The sequence below is a fragment of the Oncorhynchus mykiss genome, chromosome 3 (assembly GCF_057628025.1).
Source record: "Oncorhynchus mykiss isolate SJ-2025 chromosome 3, ASM5762802v1, whole genome shotgun sequence".
Classification (NCBI taxonomy): domain Eukaryota; kingdom Metazoa; phylum Chordata; class Actinopteri; order Salmoniformes; family Salmonidae; genus Oncorhynchus; species Oncorhynchus mykiss.
The window spans coordinates 61,050,714-61,076,314 of record NC_143024.1 but is presented as its reverse complement, the minus strand read 5'-3'; the positions used below and the strand labels follow the sequence as shown (position 1 = coordinate 61,076,314).

The following is a 25,601-nucleotide window of genomic DNA, read 5'->3' as shown; positions in this document are numbered from 1 at the left end:
TCGTTATAGGCGAAAATTGGAAAAAAGGGGCGTATCCTTAAGAGGTTGTGAAATGGTCTGAGGAAGAAAAAGAAAAAGCCAGACGAGATTACACATTCTATTAGAAGAGCAAGGTAACCCTTTTCTAAACGTTCCTAGCAAATTCTGTTCTTAATTTTGATTGTATGAAAACTAATAATTATATAGTATTTGTTCTTCCTACCCACTCAGGCAAATATGACATAGACGCCTGTAAATACTGAGACAGGTTTTATGAGATTAGTTTAGTTCGTTAAAGATCGCAAGTGGCTGTTCTTGGAGTTCCGAGAGCTTCTTTCTTTAGGGCCAGAGAGCAGTGCTACTGAGGAAAGATAGTGTGGGCTGCGGGCCCCATGCCCAGAGCCTGGTGTGTCCTGCAGGGACACAGATATGGGGCAGCATGCACCCACTCACCAGCACATAGATCCACAGACAAGTGATTGCCAACAGTCCTGTAACCAAGATGGGAGAGACACTGCAGTGGCTGCAAGGCAGACCAGCTCTTTCCCAGGCGAACATGCAACTTTCAGGATCTTATAGACATTTTCCTCTAGCTTTAATCCCTCATCCACTACACAGTTCAAATATTATGTAGTTAGAATAAATGGTAAGATGCATGAACTCTTGTAACCTGTGTTGATTTCACTGGCTCAGTAGGAGTCAAGTTTCTATTTTGACAGAATGTTATTTGTCGGGTGTTGTATGTGGGGCTGGTAACAGTGTGTTTCCTATTGTCAGCTCTATTAAGTACAACATTATACATATTTTGTCCAGTCTAAATGACGTATTTTATACACTCTGATCAGAAACATGTATTGATGCATGACGTCAAACTGAGTCTGTGGGGTTAAATGGTTTTCTTTTCTTACTCATTTAAGAATAAGGTTGTCTTTGTTGGCAAATGTTTTGATATTTGCTTTGTTATGCAGACCACCTGTGCTAAAGCATAATGTCATCTTACATAGAATATTTTGTCCAGAGGGCTTGGCAAGCCTAGGGGAGGAAAATAATGAGGAGGAAGTGTTTAACCTTGATCTGCATACATAATCCTATGAATGACTCTTGAATTATATGGAGTGTATGTTATCTGATAGCAAATATATTAGTCCCTCAGTCTACTTGCCTGGTGTGTGATTAAGAGCAATTTGATCCGTAAATATTTACTGACTACTACAGTTAAGTCACTGAATGCCAATCGATTAAATCTACGTGTCATTATACAATTAAATATTGTATCACTACTCCATTTTGTTTTGGTGTTTGTTGTGAAAATTATATGAAATTAACCTGACAAGTTCCCTCTGTTGTTGCTGTCTTGCAGAGACAGGGGCATTCTTATACTGCTGGTACTTTAGCCTCACTCTATCTGTAATGAATACTCAGGGAGAAAAAAGGTGTAGATTCACAGGCAGAGGCCGGCAGGGGTTTATTTCGCCTTTGCAGAAGGCAGGAATCGTGGTCACAGGCAGGCAATGGTCATACACAGGTAGGCAAACAAGCAGGCGAATCAAAACTAGGACTGAAGGCTATAACTGGTTCTTACAAACGAGCTAGGAAACGGCTTAGTAGAGTCAAAACGAACAATACCTAAAAATGCACAAAGAGAATGAACTGAACTAAATAAGGAGCTGATGAGACCAGTTGAGTAACTAACACAGGTGAAATCAATTAACAAAAATGAAAGACAGGGCTACGTTCAAGAACACAAAGAAACAGAACACAAGGTTGACTAAGAAAATAAATACAGAACCTTACACTGTCCAGCTGGTCAAGGTAAGATACAATTTTCCAGATACAAACAGGCATTTTTCACATATTGTGATTATCCTTCTCTACCCAAAATGTCTGCTATCACACCTTTCTTGCTTTGATGCCTGGTGGACATTTGATGCTCTTGCAATGGACTGTCTTTTATCAAATGGCCATGATCAGCAGTCCAGGCATTATTGTACAGAATCCTTCAGTGCAAAACGGCACTGAGAGATGCAGAACAGAGCAATCTACCAGGAACAGACTGTGTGCCCTCATTAGAGGTTGTTACATTTATCCTTATCTGTTGCCAGTTGCTTTGCAATTTATGGGTGCAATTTTTTCCAGGACTATTTAAGAGCTTAACATGATGTTGCTCAATTAATGCAATCTACTCATGAAACACTAGGAAACGGCTAGTTTGTTCACATTGCTAATTCTATTGCCGGTTGAGTAACTACCTCATAATAGCTAAATTATCTCAATCTTTCAGACTACACTGTAATGTACTGGTGTGTTTATGGGTGCCTTCAGTTATATGCACCTTTTAGTGGTGATTTAGTCTAAGGTCTTGCCACTACAGAGTCATTTTTTTGGGGGGGAGTACTTCAGTTTCCATAGCAACTCCTCTTGAGACTTGCAGTAAAATTATCTGTCTGCAGGTTTTGAAGAGCACTTTTAACCTGGGAATGGTAATGCCTTTTTCAGCTACTGTAATAAATAAGTGAATAATAGTTTTTTATTCAAAATTGCTTACATTAAACATGGCTGTTTTTCTTCTAAGGATGAAAATAATGAATTTTCACATAATGCCTAATCTGTGGGTTTATGTAACTATACTGTAGGACTGTAGGTCTTTGAGGAGCTTGTCAGTACATTCAGGGGCATATTTTTCTGCATTTCAATTAGGTTTGAATTAAGCAATAATTTTTGCTTATCCAAATTGCCATCATAAGAGCTCAACAGTAGGTTTTTAAGTTATCCACTACATTTAACCAATGAATGAGTTGAATTGTAACATATCGATGTGACGAGGTGGACTCCTTTCCCTTCCTTTCACTGAGCCTGGATGTTATTCTGCTGGTCTTCGTGCTCTTCTCCATTCACGATCTAAATTGATATTGTTTTATGATCATACCATATATATTTTCATATTTGCACAAATGGCAGTGTTTTTGACACTTTCTCCCTTTGAAAATGATTTCTAAAACAGAAAATGGACACAATTTAATGGATATCAACCAACAAAGAGGTCTAAGAATATGTGTAACAATATGTTAGTCTGCAGGTATACTGCAGGTATACTGACCAGGAGGCACACAAAGGCATGTACAATTGGTATTGGTATGTTGTGCAGATACTATCTATCATCTACAGTTAATTATAGTTTCTCTTTAAAACCTTCTCGGACTCAGTCACAGCAGCCTCCCTTACCTCTTCAATTAAATGAAAATCAAAGAGGCCTCTGCATTATACATTATACATAGACTACCGTTTAAAAGTTTGGGGTCACTTAGAAATGTCCTTGATTTTGAGAGAAAATGAATTTTTTGTCCATTAAAATAACATAAAATTGATCAGAATTACAGTGTAGACATTATTGATGTTGTAAATGACTATTGTAGCTGGAAACAGCATATTTTTGATATATCTACACAGGTGTACAGAGGCCCATGCTGTATCACATCCGGATGTGATTGGGAGTCCCATAGGGAGGAGCACAACTGGCCCAGCGTCGTCCGTTGTAGGCCGTCATTGTAAGTAAAAATTAGTTCATAACTGACTTGTCTAGTTAAATAAAGGTTAAATCAAAAATAACATATGGACAAGTTATTTGTATAAAAAACATTATCTAAAGTGAACCGTTTTTAAAAATGCACATTTACCACAAAAACCAGGGAATGAGTATTGCCATGTGCACGTTTTGTTAATCATCTGTATATTTGCAATTTTTTGGATTCACACACTTCACCCTCCCTACACCTCTGATGAATATAACAAGAAATCTGTTCGATCACCATGCACTGCAAAATCATTCTGGCTATGGATACAGAGAACATCAACACATTAACATCAACACGCCAGAGGATATACCAATTGGACTTGTGACTCGACTGGGAGTATACCTCATATTTAGATTTTTTTATTCTGCTTTGCCACTAAAATCATAATAAACACTGACAGCTGAAATATTGTGTTATTGTCGTTATAGTTATGCATATTATTATTAATAATAGGTGAGGGGGGAGTTAAAAAATGTACCCAAAAAGGTTCTTCAGAAGGTTCTTAGAGGATCTATTAAAAGGGGTCTTTTGAAGAACCATGCAGTTTACAGAGGAGTATAGAGTGCAGTGATGGCAAATCTGATGGCCGAATGATAAAAAACATCTAGCCGCTCGAGAGCACCCTTACCTGCCAATCTATAAATTACGTCACCGTAATCTAACATGGGTAGGATGGTTAGTTTGGGTTAGTTTGGCAGCTGGGGTGAAAGAGGAGCGACTACGATAGAGGAAACAAAGTCTAGATTTAACTTTAGCATGCAGCTTTGATATGTGCTGAGAGAAGGACACTGTACCATCTATCCATAATCCCAAGTACTTGTATGAGGTGACTACCTCAAGCTCTAAACCCTCAGACGTAGTAATCACACCTGTGGGGAGAGGGGCATTCTTCTTACCAAACCACATGACCTTTGTTTTGGAGGTGTTCAGAACAAGGTTAAGGGCAGAGAAGCTTTTGTTGTAGAGCATTTAACACACAATCCGGGGAAGGGCCATAAGTATAAGACTGTAACATCTGCATATAAATGGATGATAGAGCTTTTTTACTGCCTAAGCTATGTTGTTGATGTAAATTGAGAAGATTGTGGGGCCTAGGATCGAGCCTTGGGGTACAGCAGTGGCTGAGATAACAGATGTTCTGACTTTATACACTGCACTCTTTGAGAGAAGTAGTTAGCAAACCAGGTCAAAGACCCCTCAGAGACACCAATACTCGTTATCCGGCCCACAAGAATGGAATGGTTTACCATATCAAAAGCTTTGGCCAAGTCAATAAAAATATCAGCACAACATTGCTTTGAATCAAGGACAGTGGTGACATCATTGAGGACTTTGAAGGTTGCAGTTACACATCCATAACCTGAGCGGAAACTAGATTGCATACCAGAGAGCATAACATAGACATCAAGAAAGCCAGTCAGTTGATTATTGAGTTTTTTTAACACTTTTTATAAACAGGGCGAAATAGAAATAGGCTTATAACAGTTAGGATCAGGTTGATCTCCCCCTTAAAATAAAGGACGCACAGTGGCTGCCTTCCAAGCAATGGGAATCTCCCCAGAGAGGAGAGACCGGTTAAAAAAGGTCAGAGATAGGCTTGGCAATGATAGGGGCAGCAACCTTAAAGAAGAAAGGGTCTAAACCATCTGCCCATCTGATGTTTTTTGGGGGTCAAGTTTAAGGAGCTCCTTTAGCACCTCAGACTCAGTGACCGCCTGCAGGGAGAAACTTTGTAGCGTGGCAGGGGGAAAAGAGGGAGGAGAATTGGGGGTAGTCGCATTAGAAGGGGTGGGAGATGAGGAAATGGATGGGCAAGGAGGCATGGCTTAGTCAAATATGAATTCTGACATAATGAAGTGGTGATTTAAAAAGCTCAGCCATGTGCTTCTTGTCAGTAACAACCACATCATCAACTTTAAGGGACATGGGCAGCTGTGAGGAGGAGGGTTTATTCTCCAGGTCTTAAACCGTTTTCCAGAACTTCTTGTGGTTAAACCCACAGAGAGAGAACTGCTCATTATAGTAACTAACTTTGGCCTTCCGGATAGCCTGAGTGCACTTATTTCTCAATTGCCTGAACGAGAGCCAGTCAGCCTGAGTATGCGTGTGCACTTCTTGAGGTGGAGTAACTCTGCAAGATCACGATCGAGACGGGCTGAACCTGTTTTTAATTCAAATTTTCTTTATAGGGGGAGTGTTTGTTAACAATACTACTGAAAATATTAAAAAAGAAGGTCTAAGCGTCTTCGACAGAGGGGATCAATCTGATTCTATACCAATTTACAGAGGCCAGGTCATGAAGGAAGGCTTGCTCATTAAAGTTTTTTAGCAAGCGTCCATGACAAATTAGGACAGGTCGTTTCACTGAGCAGCCATTACGAACACAGGCTGTAAAACAGTGATCACTAAGGTCATTACAGAAAACACCAGACTGATTATTTATGAGGATAACATCGAGGAGAGTAGCCTTTTCTGGGTATTTGGAGTCATACTTTGTGGGATTGGTAATAATCTGAGAAAGATTTAAGGAGTCCCATTGCTTTAAGACTTGGTCTAAGCATGTCCCAGTTTAGGTCACTTGGCAGGACAAATTCAGTCTTACTGTAAAGGGCCAGGAGAGAGCTTTGGGCAGTTAGGGTACAGGCCGGTGCTGATGGAGGACAATAACACCCAGTAACAGTCAACAAAGAGCTATTTGAAAGTTTAATGCCAAATCAAATTGTTTGGGGACAGACTTGGTGGAGACAACTGAGCACTGAAGGTGATCCTTGGTAAAGATTGCCACTCCCCCAACTTTGGACGATCTGTCTTGCCAGAAAAGGTTCTAACCAGAATGGTTTAATTTGTATTTATTTATTTAACCTTTATTTAACTAGGCAAGTCAGTTAAGAAGAAATTCTTATTTACAATGACGGCCTAGGAACAGTGGGTTCACTGCCTTGTTCAGCGGCAGAACAACAGATTTTTTACCTTGTCAGATCAGGGATTCGATCTAGCAACCTTTCGGTTACTGGCCCAATGGTCTAACCACTAGGGTACCTGCCGCCCCAGAAAAAAAGTTAACATCAGTATTCAAAACACTCTTCCTTAACTAAGTCTCAGTAATGACCAACACATCTGCATTGGAGCTGTGAACCCACACTTTCAATTCATCCATTCTGGGTAATAAAGCTCCAAGTGTTTTTAACATGCAGAAAACTCAGGCTTTTACGAGAGCAGAAATCAGTGAAGCGGATATCAGAGCACAAGTCAGAATTGGGGCTAGCAACAGTAGATTGCCCAGGGTGTACATGCACATTTCCAGATATCATCAACAGTAATACAATCAAGGCAGAGGACAGGGAAAGCTCTGCAGTGTTGATTTATGACATTTGAATGTGCATTAGATGGCAACAAGATCATATTGAACAGCAATTTCATCAGGTAACATGAATACAAAGCCAGCGAGATGTGATTAGAATAGGATGGGAGGCCAAAAGTATGTGTAACCAGTAGAGAGTCAGTCCCACGTGTGGGAGCAAACACAGTCTGTCCCACGGTTGGGTAAACAAGAAATGTCATAGTCAACAAAGCATGCAGGAGTCATGAGGCAAATAGCAAAATAGCAAAATGCACAAGAAAAAAAGTATAACGACTTGGGGCTAGCCATTGTAAGTCGAGAGTCACTTGCCCCAACAGTGCCTGTGTGCTGGAGGCGAGTGAAAGCTCGGGAGAGAGGGGGGAGTGTGGTGGGGGTACCTGTACCAGACAGCGGGAGACAAGCCGGGGCAGACGGTGAACGGATTCCCAGATGGAATCCAAGCAGCAGTGCAGCTGGCAATGGGAGTAGGTGTCAAACCCACTTGGGAGAAGCTTTTATTTCTGGAGGCAGATTTCTTGTCGAAAATGTCAGTGGATGGTTTCTGAACAGTGGAAAAAGGCTTCAAATGCCTCTGGGTTTGGGTTGGGTAGCCTGTTGGACTCCTGTTATTTGTTGGGCTCAAAGGCTTTGACTGCTCTCACGTCACACCTCCATGCTAATTGAAGTTGTATCTGTTCTGTCTCAGTTCCAGGTTGGATGGTGTTCTCAGGTCTCTGCTGTTTGTTTGCCAGAGCACCCTCTGCAACGCTTGGAAAAATCAATCGTGGGAGTAGTAATCCTTCCAGGTAATTTTGTCCAAAATTAGGTTTTAGGTTTGGAGTTTTGATCTGAGGTGACGGTTATGCATATGCTCCTTTGATACATTGATATATCAGCTGATGTAAAAAGGCCTTTTGCTCACTGCTCCAAAACAGCCATAAAAAAAACAGAATACGGTTTGCAACTGCACATGGGGACATAGAACGTACTTTTTCGAGAAATGTCCTCTGCTCTGATGAAACAAAAATAGAACTGTTTGGCCATAATGACCATTGTGATGTTTGGAGGAAAAAGGGGGGGAGCTTGCAAGCCCAAAGAACACCATCCCAACTGTGAAGCATGGGGGTGGCAGCATCATGTTGTGGGGGTGCTTTGCTGCAGGAGGGCCTGGTGTACTTCACAAAATTGAAGGAATCATGAGGATGGAAAATTATGTGGATATATTGAAGCAACATCTCAAGACATCAGTCAGGAAGTTAAAGCTTGGTCGCAAATGGGTCTTCCAAATGGACAATGACCCCAAGCAGACTTCCAAAGCTGTGGCAAAATGGCTTAGTGACAACAAAGTAAAGGTATTGGAGTGGTCATCACAAAGCCCTGAACTCAATCATATAGAAGATTTATGGGCAGAACTGAAAAAGCGTGTACGAGCAAGGAGGCCTACAAACCTGACTCAGTTACACCAGCTCTGTCAGGAGGAATGGGCCAAAATTCACCCAACTTATTGTGGGAAGCTTGTGGAAGGCTACCCAAAATGTTTGACACATGTTAAACAATTTAAAGGCAATGCTACCAAATACTAATTGAGTGTATGAAAACTTCTGACCCACTGGGAAAGTGATAAAATAAATAAAAGCTGAAATAAATCATTCTCTCTACTATTATTCTGACATTTCACATTCTTAAAACAAAGTGGTGATCCTAACTGACCTAAGACAGGGCATTTTTTACTATGATTAAATGTCAGTAATTGTGAAAAACTGAGTTTAAATGTACTTGGCTAAGGTGTATGTTAACTTCCGACTTAAACTGTAGGTGTTCCTTTAGTCCAGGTGGGAAAGGGCAGTGTGGAGTGTAATTGAGATTGCGTCATCTGTGGATCTGTTGGGGCTGTATGCGAATTGGAGTGGGTCTAAGGTTTCCAGTATGTTGGTGTTGATGTGAGCCATAACCAGCCTTTCAAAGCAATTCATGGCTACCGACGCGAGTGCTGGGGGGCTTTCTTGGGCACAGGGACTATGGTGGTCTGCTTGAAACATGTTGGTATTACAGACTCAGTCAGGGACAGGTTGAAAATATCAGTGAAGACACTTGCCAGATGGTCAGCGCATGCTTGGAGTACACATCCTGGTAATCCGTCTGGCCCCACGGCCTTGTGAATGTTGACCTGTTTAAAGGTCTTGCTCACATCGGCTATGGAGAGCGTGATCACACAGTCATTTGGAACAGCTGATGCTCTCAGGCATGCTTCAGTGTTGCTTACCTCGAGGCAAGCATAGAAGTAATTTAGCTCGTCTGGTAGGCTTGTGTCACTGTGCAGCTCGCAGCTGTGCTTCCCTTTTGTTGTCTGTATTAGTTTGCAAGCCCTGCCACAACCGACAAGGGTCGGAGTCGGTGTAGTATTATTCAGTCTTAGTCCTGTTTTGACGCTTTGCCTGTTCGATGGTTTGTCGGAGGGCATAGTGGGATTTCTTATAAGCGTCCGTGTTAGAGTCCCGCTCCTTGAAAGTGTCAGTTTTACCCTTTAGCTCAGTGCGGATGTTGCCTGTAATCCATGGCTTCTGGTTTGGGTATGTACGTATGGTCACTGTGGAGATGATGTCATCGATGCACTTATTGATGAAGCCTGTGACTGATGTCCTCCTCAATGCCATCGGAAGAATCCCAGAACATATCCCGGTTTGTGCTTCCTCCTTTAGTATTTGCTTGTAAGCAGGAATCATGAGGATATAATTATGGTCAGATTTGCCTAATGGAGGGTGAGGGAGAGCTTTGCACGCATCTCTGTGTGTGGAGTAAAGGTGGTCTAGAGGTTTTTTTCTTCTGGTTGCACATTTAACATGCTGGTAGAAATGAGGTGAAACAGTTTCCCTGCATTAATGTCCCCGGCCTCTGGATGAGAGGTTTCCTGTTTGTTTAGCAGTAAACTGTTTGAATAAAAATGATTCAGTAGCTTTATTGTGTGCTTTTATGTTTGCTTATTTTCTAACTCTAGGTTAAAAAAAATACTTGTAGGTATTTCATAGTGCTAAAAGTTCTTGGGACCTCATTTATACTTTTATAACAGATACTCAAATTCGGACTGTGGGGGATCTTATTTGACCCCCCAAGTTTACATTTTTTAAAATTTTTATGTTGGACATTTAAGAACACCAGCAAATCAGCTCCAAGATATTTATTTATTTATTGGTGTATTTTACCCCCTTTTCGTGGTATCCAATTGTTAGTAGTTATTATATTGTCTCATCACTACAACTCCCGTACGGGCTCGGGAGAGACGAAACACAACCCAACCAAGCCGCACACCTGGTGACCTGGTTAGTGTGCACTGCGCCTGGCCTGCCACATGAGTCGCTAGTGCGCGATGAGACAAGGATATCCCTCCCGGCCGGCCAAGCCCTCCCTAACCCGGATGACACTAGGCCAATTGTGCGTTGCCCCACGTGCCTCCCGGTTGCGGCCGGCTGCGACAGAGCCTGGGCGCGAACCCAGAGTCTCTGGTGGCACAGCTAGCACTGTGATGCAGTGCCCTAGACCACTGCGCCACCAAGTGATTTAATTTTGGAAAAATGTTCCAAAGTATTCCCACGCATAATAGAGCGATATATGTGATATCATAGCAATGTTAGCAAGGTGCAAAATTATTGTTTTAGCAAAATATTATATATGTTAGGGCTTATTGCGTAGTTAAATAAAGGTTAAATAAAAAAATATATAACAAAATGTTTGCGGTCAATTTGCAGTCTAGAAATTATGTGTAATTATGTTCCAGCCCCCTGACCATCCGCTCAAGAAAAAATAGCTGAATCTAGTAGATGATTCCTGTTATAGATGGTTATATATCAGTCCGACTAATACAGGACTAGTAAAGGCCCAAGTGCATATACAGACGAGCTATATATATATATATATATATATATATATATATATTCTTTGCTTCAAGATTTTTCAAGGGGTGCTGCAGCACCCCTACTTCCCGCGGCTATGTTTGTATTACATATTGTATCATGTGTGTGCATGTCTATATACTGCTGTATCCATTTCTAAATGAAATGTACACTGATAATACAGTATATAAATTACTATATTCTATTCCACAAAATTTGGATGGCTTTTTCACTAGTGACATTTTTGCCTAGGAGCATGAACCTCGCGATAATGTTTGCACACGATGCGTGACGTTTGATGTAAGGTAGCTTATTAAGTTCATTTTACAAAGGGAACTTAAAGATCCACCGCAGAGCTCTTAAGGTGGGTTGTGTCCAAAAATGTTACATTCCAACATTTTGTGAGGTTACCGATGGTAGCTGGACAAATGTCTAAATATTGCCAGGATTTTTTTTAAATCACAAGATTTCACTGCCACTGACAGCAGTGTTTGTTTGCTTTGTCGTTTCAAAAAGTAGCTTGATGAGTGTCCAAAGTAACAGTGGAAGTTTGGAGGGGACGCCATCTTGGTCCCAGATCTCCACGTCCCTTTCTCAGCAACATATCACGGCAGTGGTGAAGGCCAAGGGAGGTAAAAATAATATTATTGAAACAAAAGTATTTGCTAGTTACATGTTTTGTGTCGTTTTGTGGTACGTGTTAAGAGCCATCTTGAAATGAATTGCAACTGAGTAACACCGAAGCCATGGTGTGCAGCAGCCTGCTAGCTAGCCACTACAGACGAGTGTTTGCTGGTGGTGTCTGCAAATGTCCATGAGAAATAACACATGAGGAACGTTAGCTAGTTAACGTTAGCCACAGTACCTAAACTACTGATACATTTGTTCTTTGTTTGCAATATAAGTGAAGATTGTAGATGTTTACATGCTGAAGTGGAGTAGTTAGCTAATTGGCTAACTGACTACAGAACTGATGTAGCCTAAGTTATCAACACTAGAGAATTTGCTATCCAGCTAATATAGCTAGGTAGTTTAATAACTACATACTGCTAGCTAGCTGTCTCCACCGGCTAGCTACGTTGACAGCGTTAGCTAGCTAGTTATTATCGGTTGTTGAATGTTGTATTTGCTAGACAGCAAGCTAATGTCAGATTTAAATCAGGGTCGAGAGATGACATGGACCTATGGATTCAGTATTGCCAGATCTAAACGGAATTCTGTGGACTGTATGAAATGATTTTCAAATGTATATCTCAACAACATATCGATAGCTAGCTAATGCATGTCTGGCGACCCTCCTTTGACACGAAGTCGGGATGACACCTTTTTATTGCAGTAACCAGCTAGGTACACTGTGCTGTGGAAACCCAATGTACAATTGACCATATCAGATTCAGAAACTGGGGGTTATAATCAAAATTGTATTGCACTCCTTGACTAAATTAGGTATCCAACTATTACAATGAGGGCACACCGTGGTATTTTCAATGGCTTGCGTGGACAGGACGGTGGCAATAGTTTGTAATTGGGCAGTGTATTACTTCTGACACAAGTCTAGATGTAGCGGGCTAATGTGATGCTCATTAGCCATTACATGTTAGGTACTGTTTGGCCTAGCACGGATCATTTGACGGCCTTAAAGACATCCTCCAGTGCGTTTTTGAACATTTCCTGTTGAAGAGCGATATCCCAAGGATAAATACAGGAAACTACACACACGAAAGGGTAAAAACAATGTTTATTTTTTAGGCACGACTGCCAACTTCAACGAATAGGGCATTCATGGAGTTGGTTTTATGGGACGTTATGTCATTGGCCTCCCCTTTGCTTAAGGAGCAATAGAGAACAAAGAAAGACCCACTTGTGCCATGTCATGACTTACCTGGACTACCTATTGATGTGCGTTTTGTAAATCAGGTGTTAAATGATGTGGAAAGTAGACTGGCCTGCCAATGTGTATGCCACAATAATGTCTATTTTCAAATCTTCTCTCATTGATCCAGAGTGCGATGATATGTAGCACTTTGGGGTGGACACCCACCTGTCTCAATGAGAGAAGATATGAAATGGACAAGATGGCAGTGTACATGCTTGGATACCTTCGTGGAGAAAAATGTTAAAATTTTAACTGGGTGTCTTCTAAATTCAACCCCCCCCCCCGCAATTAGACTCTGGAGCAGTGGAAACGTGTTCTCTGGAGTGAAAAAGCATGCTTTACCATCTGGCAGCCAACGGACCAATCTGGGTTTGGCGGATGCCAGGAGAACGCTAACTGCCCCAATTGTGCCAATGGTAAAGTTTGGTGGAGGAGGAATAATGGTCTGGGGATGTTTTTCATGGTTAGGGCTACGCTATTACATTCCAGACGATTCTGTGCGTCCAACTTTGTGGAAACAGTTTGGGGAAGGCCTTTTCCAGTTTCAGCATGACAATGCCCCCGTGCACAAAGCGAGGTACATGCAGAAATGGTTTGTCGAGATCAGTGTGGAAGGACTGGGCTGCAGAGCCCTGACCTCAACCCCATCAAACATCTTTGGGATGAATTGGAATGCCGACTGCGAGCGTGGCCTAATTGCCCAACATCAGTGCCCGACCTCACTAATGCTTGTGCCTGAATGGAAGCATGTTCCCGCAGTAATCTTCCAACATCTAGTGGAAAGCCTTCCAGAAGAGTGGAGGCTGTTATATAGCAGCAAAGGGGGGACCAACTCCATATTAATGCCCAGAATTTTGGAATGAGATGTTTGACCACCAGGTGTCTACATACTTTTTGTCATGTAATGTATTTAGAGCAAATGTTCTGTCAGCAGTGATTAACTGATTTCTAGACATTGTGCTAGTTGGTAACATTCTTTAGATGGCTATATTTTTTTTAGTTTGTAACCCAAAAAATACTGAGCACAGTACCCCTTAGTATAGAAGGCCACTGATGTGAAGAAAGTAGACTAAACTGCATCAAAGTAGTACAATTGTCTAATGCGTACTAAACTTACTCTGTTCACTACCTAATTAGACATTAAGACCTACATGCATGGGAAAACATTTAGTGTTGAAATATGAGTAGATTAACTGCATCCTCTAGTTAGCCTATAGTTGAGAGTTGTCAAAGTATTGTAACCCAGAATACATTTTCTGATGGCTTTATACAAATTGTGCCACTTATTTTGATCTGAATCTAAGCTATAGGCCTAGTCTTATGCCAAAGGAATTTTTGAATGACTGTCCAAGTGTCTGTCCGTCAACAGGTGGACACTATGTTGCACAGCATGGAGCTCAAATGACATCCACAGCATTCTAAGGGTTCAACCACTGGCTTGTGCAGGGGCTTGAATTTGGTTGCTTGGAATGTATTGGATACTTATTTATGCAGAATGTCTAGGAAATCATCCCTCCTTGCCAAAGAGAGAGAGTTTACACTCCATGCTTTCCTGGCTTTTTTAAATATGAAAACGCTTAACGCAAGATTATGCTTTTATTTTAAGAGAACCATAGTTTTTGTTTTGTGTTTACTACCAAGTTAATGGTGGTGCGTATGAGAGTGCACTGAGATGCTGCTGTAAAGTGAGAGCCGTGTCTAGTAGCCTGGTTCTTCAGACCATCATAAGGAAATGAAAGTGACATGACAACCTAGATCTGAAGTAGATATTTGGCATTTAAGTCAAGTATTATTTACTGTGTTACATCATCCTTACATGACATTTCTCAAGTTACTTCATGTTGCACTGAAATATCTACTGGCAAGCCATAACATTACCGTACTCCCCATCACCTTAACCTCTCTTGTTTTTGTTAGGCTGTATTGTAAATGATGGCTGTCTTTTCATTTTGTCACATTCTTTCAACTTTTCTACTTTTGATTAACTATGTTATTGTTGTGCATATCTGCTGCTTATTACAGTATTGGTGAAACATACAAAATACCTTATTCCACAAGTTCCACTTGGGCAGCTGTTACATACAATTATATTAAATCAAATTCATCTTTCCAAAAGGAGCTGCATAACATTGTTGCACTGTCCTGGGTTTGTACATTGATTCCCCAGAGCCCAAGTGCACCACATTTATTTCACCTCTACTCCACAAATGAGCTTAAGGGGCATCCATCTTGGGTGTCTTGGAACCTGCTGTGGTATCTGATCCTTTGTCCCCAGGGTGTTGTCTTTTTCTTTCTTTTGCGTATTTCACTTTAGAGAGACTGCCTGCATCTGGTATTGCAGCATCCACAGACTGCAGATGAAAAGCAAACTCTAATATAGATTACAGGGTAGTTGACGTCATAGAATGGTAGCACGTATATGATATGAGCTATACAATTAGGCTATGCCCTGGCAATGAAATATTTTTCTTGCAGTGGACATTTTTGTAAGATGAACAGGAGTGTTCCGTTTCTCAGGGGAATTTGAAATTGTAGGTGAGGAAAGTGAATTGAAACGATGGGTAGCCAGATGGTTCTTTTGGATTTTGATGTGAAGCCAGTACAGGGAACAAATTACAATTGCCATGTCACTGGTGGCAGCACTTTTAAAAACAGTAGCACTAATGAGCGATCAATGTAGGGAAACATTATCTGGCCTAGTTTTCGACAGTCTAGCTCTCGCAGACATTTTTTTCTTCAGAACAACGTATTTTGTAGTTTAGTTGATAGGTTGATGTAAGGGTGTTTGATTTTAAGAGAACTGCCAGAGAAGAATTTGATGTACATGTTTTTTTTTTCTCTGTTCCAGCTCTGATACGTTGGTGCACTCTGTCAAAGCCAAGTGAAACAGCCAGGCCCAGGTCCCTTGGGCCTACTACACTTGTGGGAATTGTCTTGGAGACAGGCCTGCATTGTTCTCCAGGCTCATATTAGACAAGGTGGAGGAACTGTGTCGTCTTGTCTGTGGGTGCTGTAAACCACAAGCTGGTGGGAAACCACCATGAACTGTACTGGCCAGAGTAAAGGGGCTTGTACTGGACACACTGACTGCTCTGAGGAAACCTGATGTCTGTAAAGGATATACATCTAGAGCTTTGGCTTTTATTTAGGCGTTTCCTCCACCCTGTCTTTAACTTTACTGGATAGTTGAGCAGAATTCAGAAGATTTATGACAGTACTCGAGATGTAGATTCACTTTTGACCGTCATTGCATTTGGTAAGATATATGTAAATAATCAGTGTCTCTCTGGCATTAGTCCTATCTGTGCTCTGACAGAGGAAGTGTTGCAGCAGACATGATGCACTGACTGAACAGGTGTTAAGAGACCTCATAGCCCTTTGTTGATACAAAATGGAGCGCTTGTTAGAGCAAGGCTATGTCAGCTGTCTCCCAGAGGCCTTTAGGCTTTAGGGAGACAGTCCAATCCTATTCTCTGTCTAGGATGTAGTTTACTAGTTTAAATCCTTGTTTACATGTCAAATGATAAAGATCTAGCATAGGCTATTATCGAAACTCATACACTACATGACCCAAAAGTATGTGGATAGCTGCTTGTTGACCGTCTCGTTCCAAAATCATGGGCATTAATATGATGTTGGTCCCTACATTTTTCTGCTTTAACAGTCTCACTCTTCTGGGAAGGCTTTCCCTAGATGTTGGAACATTGCTGCGGGGACTTGCTTCCATTCAGCCACGAGCATTACTGAGGTCGGGCACTGATGTTGGTCGATTAGGCCTGGCTCCCAGTCGGAGTTCCAATTCATCCCTAAGGTGTTCGACAGGGTTGAGGTCAGGAATCTGTGCAGGCCAGTCAAGTTCATTCATGACTATCTCAAACCATTTCTGTATGGACCTTGCTTTGTACACCAGGGCATTGTCATGCTGAAGGGCCTTCCCCAAACTGTTGCCACAAAGTAGGAAGCACATAATCGTCTAGAATGTCATTATATGCTGTAGCTTTAAGATTAAGTGGCCTAGCCCGAACTATGAACAACAGCTCCAGACCATTATTCCTTCTCCACCAAACTTTACAGTTGGCACTATGCATTGGGGCAGGTAGCGTTCTCCTGGTATCCGTCAAACCCAGGTTCTTCCATTGGCCTGCCAGATGGTGTCGCGTGGCTCATCACTCCAGAGAATGTGTTTCCACTGCTCCAGAGTCCAATGACGGCGAGCTTTACATCACTCCAGCTGACGCTTGGCATTGCGCATGTTGAGCATAGGCTTGTGTGCGGCTGCTCGATCATGGAAACCCATTTCATGAAGCTCCCTACAAACAGTTCTTGTGCTGACGTTGCTTCCAGGGGCAGTTTGGAACTCTGTAGTGAGTGTTGCAACTGAGGAAAGATTACTCTTAGGTGGTTTTGTTTAGATTTTAAGTTTTCATAACAATCGGAAATCGGTATTTTTGGGCGCCGATTTGCCAAATACAATTTTTGTATTTTTTTTAACCTTTAACTAGGCAAGTCAGTTAAGAACACATTCTTATTTTCAATGACTGCCTAGGAACGGTGGGTTAACTGCCTTGTTCAGGGGCAGAACAACAGTTTCACCTTGTCAGCTCGGGGGATTTAATCTTGCATCTTTACAGTTAACTAATCCAACGCAATAACGACCTGTCTCTCTCTCGTTGCACTCCACAAGGAATGCATTCTCGCGGGGCAGAAATCTGAAAGACCAATTGGTAAACTCTGATTTACCACCCCAAGATATTCCTGAATAACGTCTATTTGCGCCCCTACTGGATGGAAATTACAAATGTAATGGCTGTGCTCAATGCAATGGCACTTATGTAGATCCTTCAAACACCCACAAACAGGGAAATCGATCCCAATAAAAGGTGTTATTACGTGCTCCACTAAGGCAGTTATTTATCTTATAACTTGTCCTTGTGGTAAAAATGATGTGGGTAAAACAAAGCGCAAATTAAAAGTACGTATCTCAGAGCATCGTAGCACCATTAGGTGTAAAAACTTTACTTATCCAGTTGCGGCCCACTTCTTGGAGGCAGGCCACTCGATTTCGTCTCTGCGTTATATTGGCATCGAACATGTCATCCTCCCTAGGAGAGGGGGTGACCTTGATAATTTATTGTTAAAACGAGAGGCTGCCTGGATCTTTGATTTAAAGACCCGTGTGCCCTTCGGTCTCAACTTAGACTTTGATCTGAAGCCATTCTTGTGATTATTGTGACTTTGCCATTGTAATTGTTTGTAATGTAAACTTGTATAGTCAAATTAATCTATGATCGTATGCTATCCATTTGTTTGTATGCTGTTCTTTGTATGACATTTTAATATTTGATTATTAACCAATGATATTAGGCCACTCCTGGCCATGATTACAGACACCTGTGTCTTTTGACACTATATAAACGAGTCATCCCGCAGTGTTTGTGATTATACCCTGATGAAGACAGCTTGGCTGTCATCTTTGGTATTACATTTTTGCATCTGAGCTCCTAGTGTGCGGCTCTTTTATTTTCACGCGAATGCAGTAAGCCATGGTAAGTTGCTAGCTAGCATTAAACTTATCTTATAAAAACAATCAATCATAATCACTAGTTAACTACACATGGTTGATGATATTATCTAGCGTGTCCTGCGTTGCATATAACCTGACTGAGAATACAAGTATCTAAGTACTGAGCGGTGGTAAACATTGGTGGTAAACATTCATTCAAACAGCACTTTCTTTGCGTTTTGCCAGCAGCTCTTCGTTGTGCGTCCTGCGCTGTTTAACTCCCGAGATGAGGCTGGTGTAACCAAAGTGAAATGGCTAGCTAGTTAACGCGCGCTAATAGCGTTTCAAACGTCACTCATTCTGAGCGTTCTAGTAGTTGATTGCTCTGCATGGTTGGCTGTTGTCATTGTGGTGCTGGTTCGAGCCCAGGGAGGAGCGAGGAGAGGGACGGAAGCTATACTGTTACACTGGCAATACTAAACTGGCTATAAGAACATCCAATAGTCAAAGGTTAATGAAATACAAATGGTATAGAGGGAAATAGTCCTATAATACCTAAACTTCTTACCTGGGAATATTGAAGACTCATGTTAAAAGGAACCACCAGCTTTCAAATGTTCTCATGTCCTGTCTGAGCAAGGAACTGAAACGTTAGCTTTCTTACATGGCAGATATTGCACTTTTACTTTCGCATTATTTAAACCAAATTGAACATGTTTCGTTATTAACTTGAGGCTTAATTGATTTTATTGATGTATTATATTATGTTTTCATTCAGTATTGTTGTAATTGTCATTATTACAAATAAAGAATCGGACGTTTAAAAAATAAAAAAAAATAATAATAATTATCGGCTTTTTTGGTCCTCCAATAATCGGTATATGTGTTGAAAAATCATAATTGGTCGACCTCTAGTTTCGTTCTGTGAGCTTGTGGCTTATCACTTTGCGAATGAGCCGTTGTTGCTCCTAGACGTTTTGACTTAACAATAACAGCACTTACAGTTGACCAGGGCAGCTCTAGCAGAGTAGAAATTTGACTAACTAACTTGTTGGAAAGGTGGCATCGTATGACTGCTACGTTGAAAGTCACTGAGCTGTTCAGTAATGCCATTCTACTGCCAATGTTTGTCTATGGAGATTGTATGGCTGTGTGCTTGATTTTATACACCTGTCCGCCATGGGTGTGGCTGAAATGGCCTAATCCACTAATTTTGAAGGGCTGTCCACATACTTATTTATATATTACACAAGTCTCTTGATATAGAGCACCTAGTGTCATGTTTGCCTTGAACACTCACCATGCAGAATGTGGTCATGTAATCCCATGTACTGGGATTAAGCTATTTTAGTGTTTTATAAAATGTTATCGTGAGTATAAATTTAGGACATTGCATCTCCCTTTCTCTGTTCAGACATGATGTAACCAGACATTTTGCCTATTAAACATTTCAGACTTCAGGAAATTGCTTTCAGCTGTTTTGTGCGTGACAAGGGAACAATCCTCATTAGTTTTGCTTTATCACATCCTTTAGTTTTAACCAAGTGGATAGCTCTTTGATAATGCCTTTTAACAGATTCTATGCAACCTTATATGGTTGGGGTATTCCTTAGGACTGATCTTCAAGCGTATTCTGAAGGTCTTCAGGATTCCTAGTCAATCCCGACGTTACCTTGCAGTTAATCCTTAAGAGTCTAAACTGTTACTAAGAACATCATTTAGTTGTTTGATTTGGAATTTTAGGACCCCTTTTAACCCCCAGGAAGAATGACAGCTGTTTTACGTTACCTGACAAGCGAGTACATATTTGATTGTTTTCATACTGTCATTCCCAAACAGTCTGTAAATGTGAAAATTCTATAGCGATCTAGTGAAAAAGCAGACCGTGCGTTTGGACAATGGAGTAAATAAAACCTAAACATTGGCCTCATCCAGGTTGGGAGTCTACACAGACCGGTGTGCCATAGCCAACCAGAGCTACAGTAGGCCTTTATGCAAATAAGCCATTTGCCACAAGGGCCCGCCATCATTCACTTTGAACTGGACTGAGTTTTTACAGGCGGTAGCAACAGTGTGACTTTAGATCAGGGGTTCTTAAACTTTTTTAGCCTGGGACCCGAATTAGAAATTCTGTGTTTTTCCTGGGACCCAAGCTTAAGAACATATGCAACTATATGTAAATATTGGTACATTTCATTGCCCTTATTGCATTTGTTTAATGCATATAGACAAACAAATAACAATGAAATGAAATGGCCATATAAATAGCTAGTAATGTTTATTTTCCTCCATTTTAAAAACTCTTACATATCTGTCTGTTGGAACTGTTGCGGTTTAAAATTAAATTAAAAAAAATTCATTCTGAAGGAACAAACTGATTGATAACAGAACAGACACGCAGGCTTTTTGATAGGGTTGCACTAAGTAACAGTACAGATGAGAAATGATCAGGCCTAATGTACATCTTACTGTAGAAATTATTGTCGAAAGTCAAGGTTGGAGCTGTTGCTGTTAAAATAGTCCCTTTTTTTTATTTATTCTGAATTGGAATAAACTGATCCAAACACGGCCGGAGGTGATACAGCCTGGAAGTCTAATAGGGATGTGCACAATTATCCCAGCGTCGTCCAGGGTAGGGCGTCCTTGTAAATAAGGATTTGTTTTTAACTGACTTGCCTAGTTAAATAGCTTTAAAATATATTTTTTAATTTCAATCACACGGATGTAGACCGTTAAAACACACACACACACACACAGTCCTAATTAGAGGTGTTTCAACAAGTAGGTCTATTCTGGGCTCAGTTTCTGACAGTGTAACACTCAGCATTGAGACTGTTTCTGTACTTGTTTAAGTAATCCAGAGTTGAGAACCCTGACTGACATGGGTATTTGGTGCCAAACAGGACCAGAACATTTACTGCGTTCTCAGTTAGGCAGGAGACTGCTTCCTGCTGTAGATGAGCAACCCAGAACTGTGTTTGAAACGAGATACTTTTTGAAGCAATCAGTTTATTCCAGTTCAGAATAAAAATTATTACTTGTATTTTAACAGCAACGGTTCCAACTAGAGGTCGACCGATTAATCGGAATGGCCAATTTAATAGGGCCTATTTGAAGTTTTCATAACAATCGGTAATCAGCATTTTTGGACACCGATTATGGCCGATTACATTGCACTCCACGAGGAGACTGCATGGCAGACTGACGACCTGTTATGCGAGTGCAGCAAGGAGCCACGGTAAGTTGCTAGCTAGCATTAACCTTTCTAGGGTACGTGCGACGGTAGCGTCCCACCTGACCAACTTCCAGTGAAATTGCAGAGCGCCAAATTCAAAAACAGATACTGATTATAAAAATTCAGAAAACATACGTGTTATGCATAGGTTTAAAGATGAACTTCTTGTGAATCCAACCACGGTGTCAGATTTCAAAAAGGCTTTACGGCAAAAGCATACCATGCGATTATTTGAGAACATCGCCTAGCAGACAAATCATTAAACGGTAACCAGCCAAGTAGAAGAGTTACACAAGTCAGAAATAGAGAGAAAATTAATCACTTACCTTTGATCTTCATATGGTTGCACTCAGACATTCATTTACTCAATAAATGTTAGTTTTGTTCGATAGACTCTCTTTATACTCAAACACCTCCGTTTTGTTCACACGTTTTCTTCAGTAATCCACAGGCTCAAACGCAGTCACAACAGGCAGACAAAAAAATCCAAATTGTATCGATGTTTATATTCAATCCTCAGGTTTTTAGCCTAAATAATCAATAATTCAACCGGACAATAACGTTGTCAATATAAAAGGTAAACGAGAAAGGTGCGCTCTCGGGATTGCGCATGAAAAAGCTCTCTGACACTTTAGGGTCCAGTCATTGACGGGTCTTACTCCCTCATTTTTCAGAATACAAGCCTGAAACTATTTCTAAAGACGGTTGACATCTAGTGGAAGGCATAGGAACTGCAATTTGAGTACTACGTCAATGGATACTGTAATGGCATTGAATAGAAAACTACAAACAAACAAAAAATCCTACTTCCTGGATGGATATTTCTCAGGTTTTCGCCTGTTATACTCAGACATTATTTGAACAGTTTTGGAAACTTTAGTGTTTTCTATCCAAATCTAGCAATTATATGCATATCCTAGCTTCTGGGCCTGAGTAGCAGGCAGTTTACTTTTGGCACACTTTTCATCCGGAGGTGAAAATAGTGCACCCTACCCTAGGGTATCTCAAGAGAAGTTAAATGTATCTTATAAAAAACAATAAATCTTAACATAATCACTAGTTAACTACACATGGTTGATGATATTACTAGTTGATCTAGCTTGTCCTGCGTTGCATATAATCGATGTGGTGCCTGTTAATTTAGCATTGAATCATAGCCTACTTCGCCAAACTGGTGATTTAACAAGCACTTTCGCAAAAAAAGCACCGTCGTTGCACCAATGTGCACCTAACCATAAACGTCAACGCCTTTCTTAAAATTAATACACAGAATATATTTTTAAACCTGCATATTTAGTTAATATTGCCTGCTAACATGAATTTCTTTTAACTAGGGAAATTGTGTCACTTCTCTTGCATTCTGTGCAACAGAATCGGGGTATATGCAGCAGTTTAGGCCGCCTGGCTCGTTGTGAACTGTGAAGACTATTTCTTCCTAACAAAGGCAGCCAACTTCGCCAAATGGGGATGATTTAACAAAGGCGCATTTGCGAAAAGCATAATCGTTGCACGAATGTACCTAACCATGAACATCAATGCCGTTCTTAAAATCAATACATAGAAGTATAGATTTTTAAACCTGCATATTTAGTAAAAAGAAATTCATGTTAGCAGGCAATATTAAACTAGGGAAATTGTCACTTCTCTTGCGTTCATTGCATGCAGAGTCAGGGTATATGCAACAGTTTGGGCTGCCTGGCTCGTTGCGAACTAATTTGCCAGAATTTTACGTAATTATGACAACATTGAAGGTTGTGAAATGTAACAGGAATATTTAGACTTATGGATGCCACCCGTTAGATAAAATACGGAACGGTTCTATATTTCACTGAAAGAATAAACGTTTTATTTTAGAAATTATCGTTTCCGGATTTGACCATATTAATGACCTACGGTGCGTATTTCTGTGTGTTATGTTATAATTAAGTCTATGATTTGATAGAGCAATCTGACTGAGCGGTGGTAGGCAGCAACAGGCTCGTAAGCATTCATTCAAACAGCACTTTCGTGCGTTAGCCTGCAGCTCTTCGCAATGCTTCAAGCATTGCGCTGTTTATGACTTCAAGCCTATCAACTCCCGAGATTAGGCTGGTGTAACCGATGTGAAATGGCTGGCTAGTTAGTGGGGTGCGCGCTAATAGCGTTTCAAACATCACTCGCTCTGAGACTTGGAGTAGTTGTTCCCCTTGCAGAGGGGATTTTGTGGGCCGCAGCTTTTGTGGAGCGATGGGTAACGATGCTTCGAGGGTGGCTGTTGTCGATGTGTTCCTGGTTCGAGCCCAGGTAGGGGCGAGGAGAGGGACTGACGCTATACTGTTACACTGGCAATAGTATAGTGAACATAAGAACATCCAATAGTCAAAGGTATATGAAATGCAAATGGTATGGAGAGTCCTATAATTCCTGTAATAACCTAAAACTTCTTTCTTGAGAATATTGAAGACTCATGTTAAAAGGAACCACCAGCTTTCATATGTTCTGAGCAAGGAACTGAAACGTTCTTCTCCAAACACTTTGTTTTTGCATTATTTAAACCAAATTGAACATGTTTATTTATTTGAGGCTAAATTGATTTGATTGATGTATTCTATTAAGTTAAAATAAGTGTTCATTCAGTATTGTTGTAATTGTCATTATTACAAATACGTTTTAAAAATGTAAATAGTCCGACTAATCGGTATCGGCTTTTTTTGGTCCCCCAATAATCTGTATCGGTGTTGAAAAATCATTGGTCGACCTCTAGTTCCAACCTAGACTTGTTTTCAACAATCATTTCTACAGTAAGATGTCCAGTAGGCCTGATCATTTTTAATCTGTGCTGTTACTTAGCTAGCTACTGATAGGGTTGCTTACTTTGGATAATGTTAGCTATTAGCTGTGTACAAGGCCAGGGGATTATTTGAAAGAGAAACTCACATATACTACTATGTGAGAGTACTCCCTTATTTCTGCAAATGCTTCATTTTGGATGAAGCAAACTATTCCGCTAGATGGCTAACTAGCTACTAAATTAGCAAACCAAATGCACAACTGGTAATCAAACTTATCCCAGAGGCTACTCCAAGACGCTTCCGGCGGGAAGAGGTATTCGGCGTGGACTTCATCCAGCGCTTCCGTGTGTATATTACTTGCTAATGTTCAGTCCCTGGACAGTAAAGTAGATGAGCTCAGCTCCGTGATGTTTATCTGGGGACTGTAACATACTGGTTTACGGAATCATGACTCCTTATATACTGTGCCCGTCCATACAGCCAGCTGGGTTCTCAGTACATCGAACAGATGGGGAAAAAATAACTCCCCGGGAAGAAGAAGAAAGGTGTAGGTGTATGATTAACTACTCATGGTGTGATTGTGATAACGTACAGGGACCTCACGTCCTTTTGTTTACCCAACCTAGAATACCTCACAATCAAGTGACGACCATATTACCTCCCAAGACAATTCTCTTATGTTATAATCACAGCCGTGTATATTCCCCCTCAAGCCAATACCACCACGGCCTTCAAGGAACTACACTGGACTTTGTGTCAACTGGAAACCACACATCCTGAGGCCGCAATTTATTGTTGCTCGGGCCTTTAACAAAGCAAATTTGAGGAAAACACTCCCAAAGTTTTATCAAGACATTGCCTGTAGTACTGTAGCGCTTCAAAAACATGTGTTACTTTCCCTTCCGGGATGGCTACAACGCCCTCCCTTTGGCAATCAGATCATGACTCCATTCTGCTCCTCCCTTCCTATAGGCAGAAACCCAAACAGGAATTACCTGTGCTAAGGTCTATGCTATACTGGTCTGACCAATTGAATTGTTTAAAGATTTGATCACGCAGACTGGGATATGTTCCGGGTTGCCTTCGAGAATAACATTGACGTGCACGGTGACTGAGTTCATCAGGAAGTGTAAATGGCGGGTTGTTCCCACTGGCTATTAAAACCTACCCAAACCAAAAACTGTGGATAGATGGCAGCATTCATGCAAAACTGAAAGCGTTTAACCAAGGTGACTGGGAATATGGTAGAATACAAACAGTGCACTTATGCCCTTCGTAGACAATCACAGGCAAAATGTCATTACAGAGACAGTGAAGTTGCAATTTACCGGCTCAGACATGAGACGTATGTGGCAGGGACTCCAGGCAGTCAGATTACAAAGCGAAAACCAGCCACGTCGCGGACAGTCTTGCTCCAGGACAAGCTTAAACACCTTCG

The 25,601-nt window shown here is 41.0% G+C and overlaps 1 protein-coding gene across 3 annotated transcripts in view; it reads left to right on the top strand.

Moving 5' to 3' along the window:
- Positions 1-3,431: 3,431 nt before the first annotated feature.
- The window catches only part of LOC110520100 (serine/threonine-protein kinase tousled-like 1-B), a 36,762-nt gene continuing 14,592 nt past the window's right edge, over positions 3,432-25,601 (top strand). The window contains exons 1-2 of one of the 3 annotated variants that reach the window (XM_021597150.3): positions 10,882-11,142; positions 11,295-11,410. In XM_021597150.3, the coding sequence (XP_021452825.1) occupies positions 11,302-11,410 (109 nt within the window). In that variant the 5' untranslated portion in view covers positions 10,882-11,142; positions 11,295-11,301. Of the gene's footprint in view, positions 3,525-10,881; positions 11,143-11,294; positions 11,411-25,601 lie in introns of those variants that run through there. The other 2 variants (XM_021597148.3, XM_090229755.1) reach the window with 2 other exon arrangements.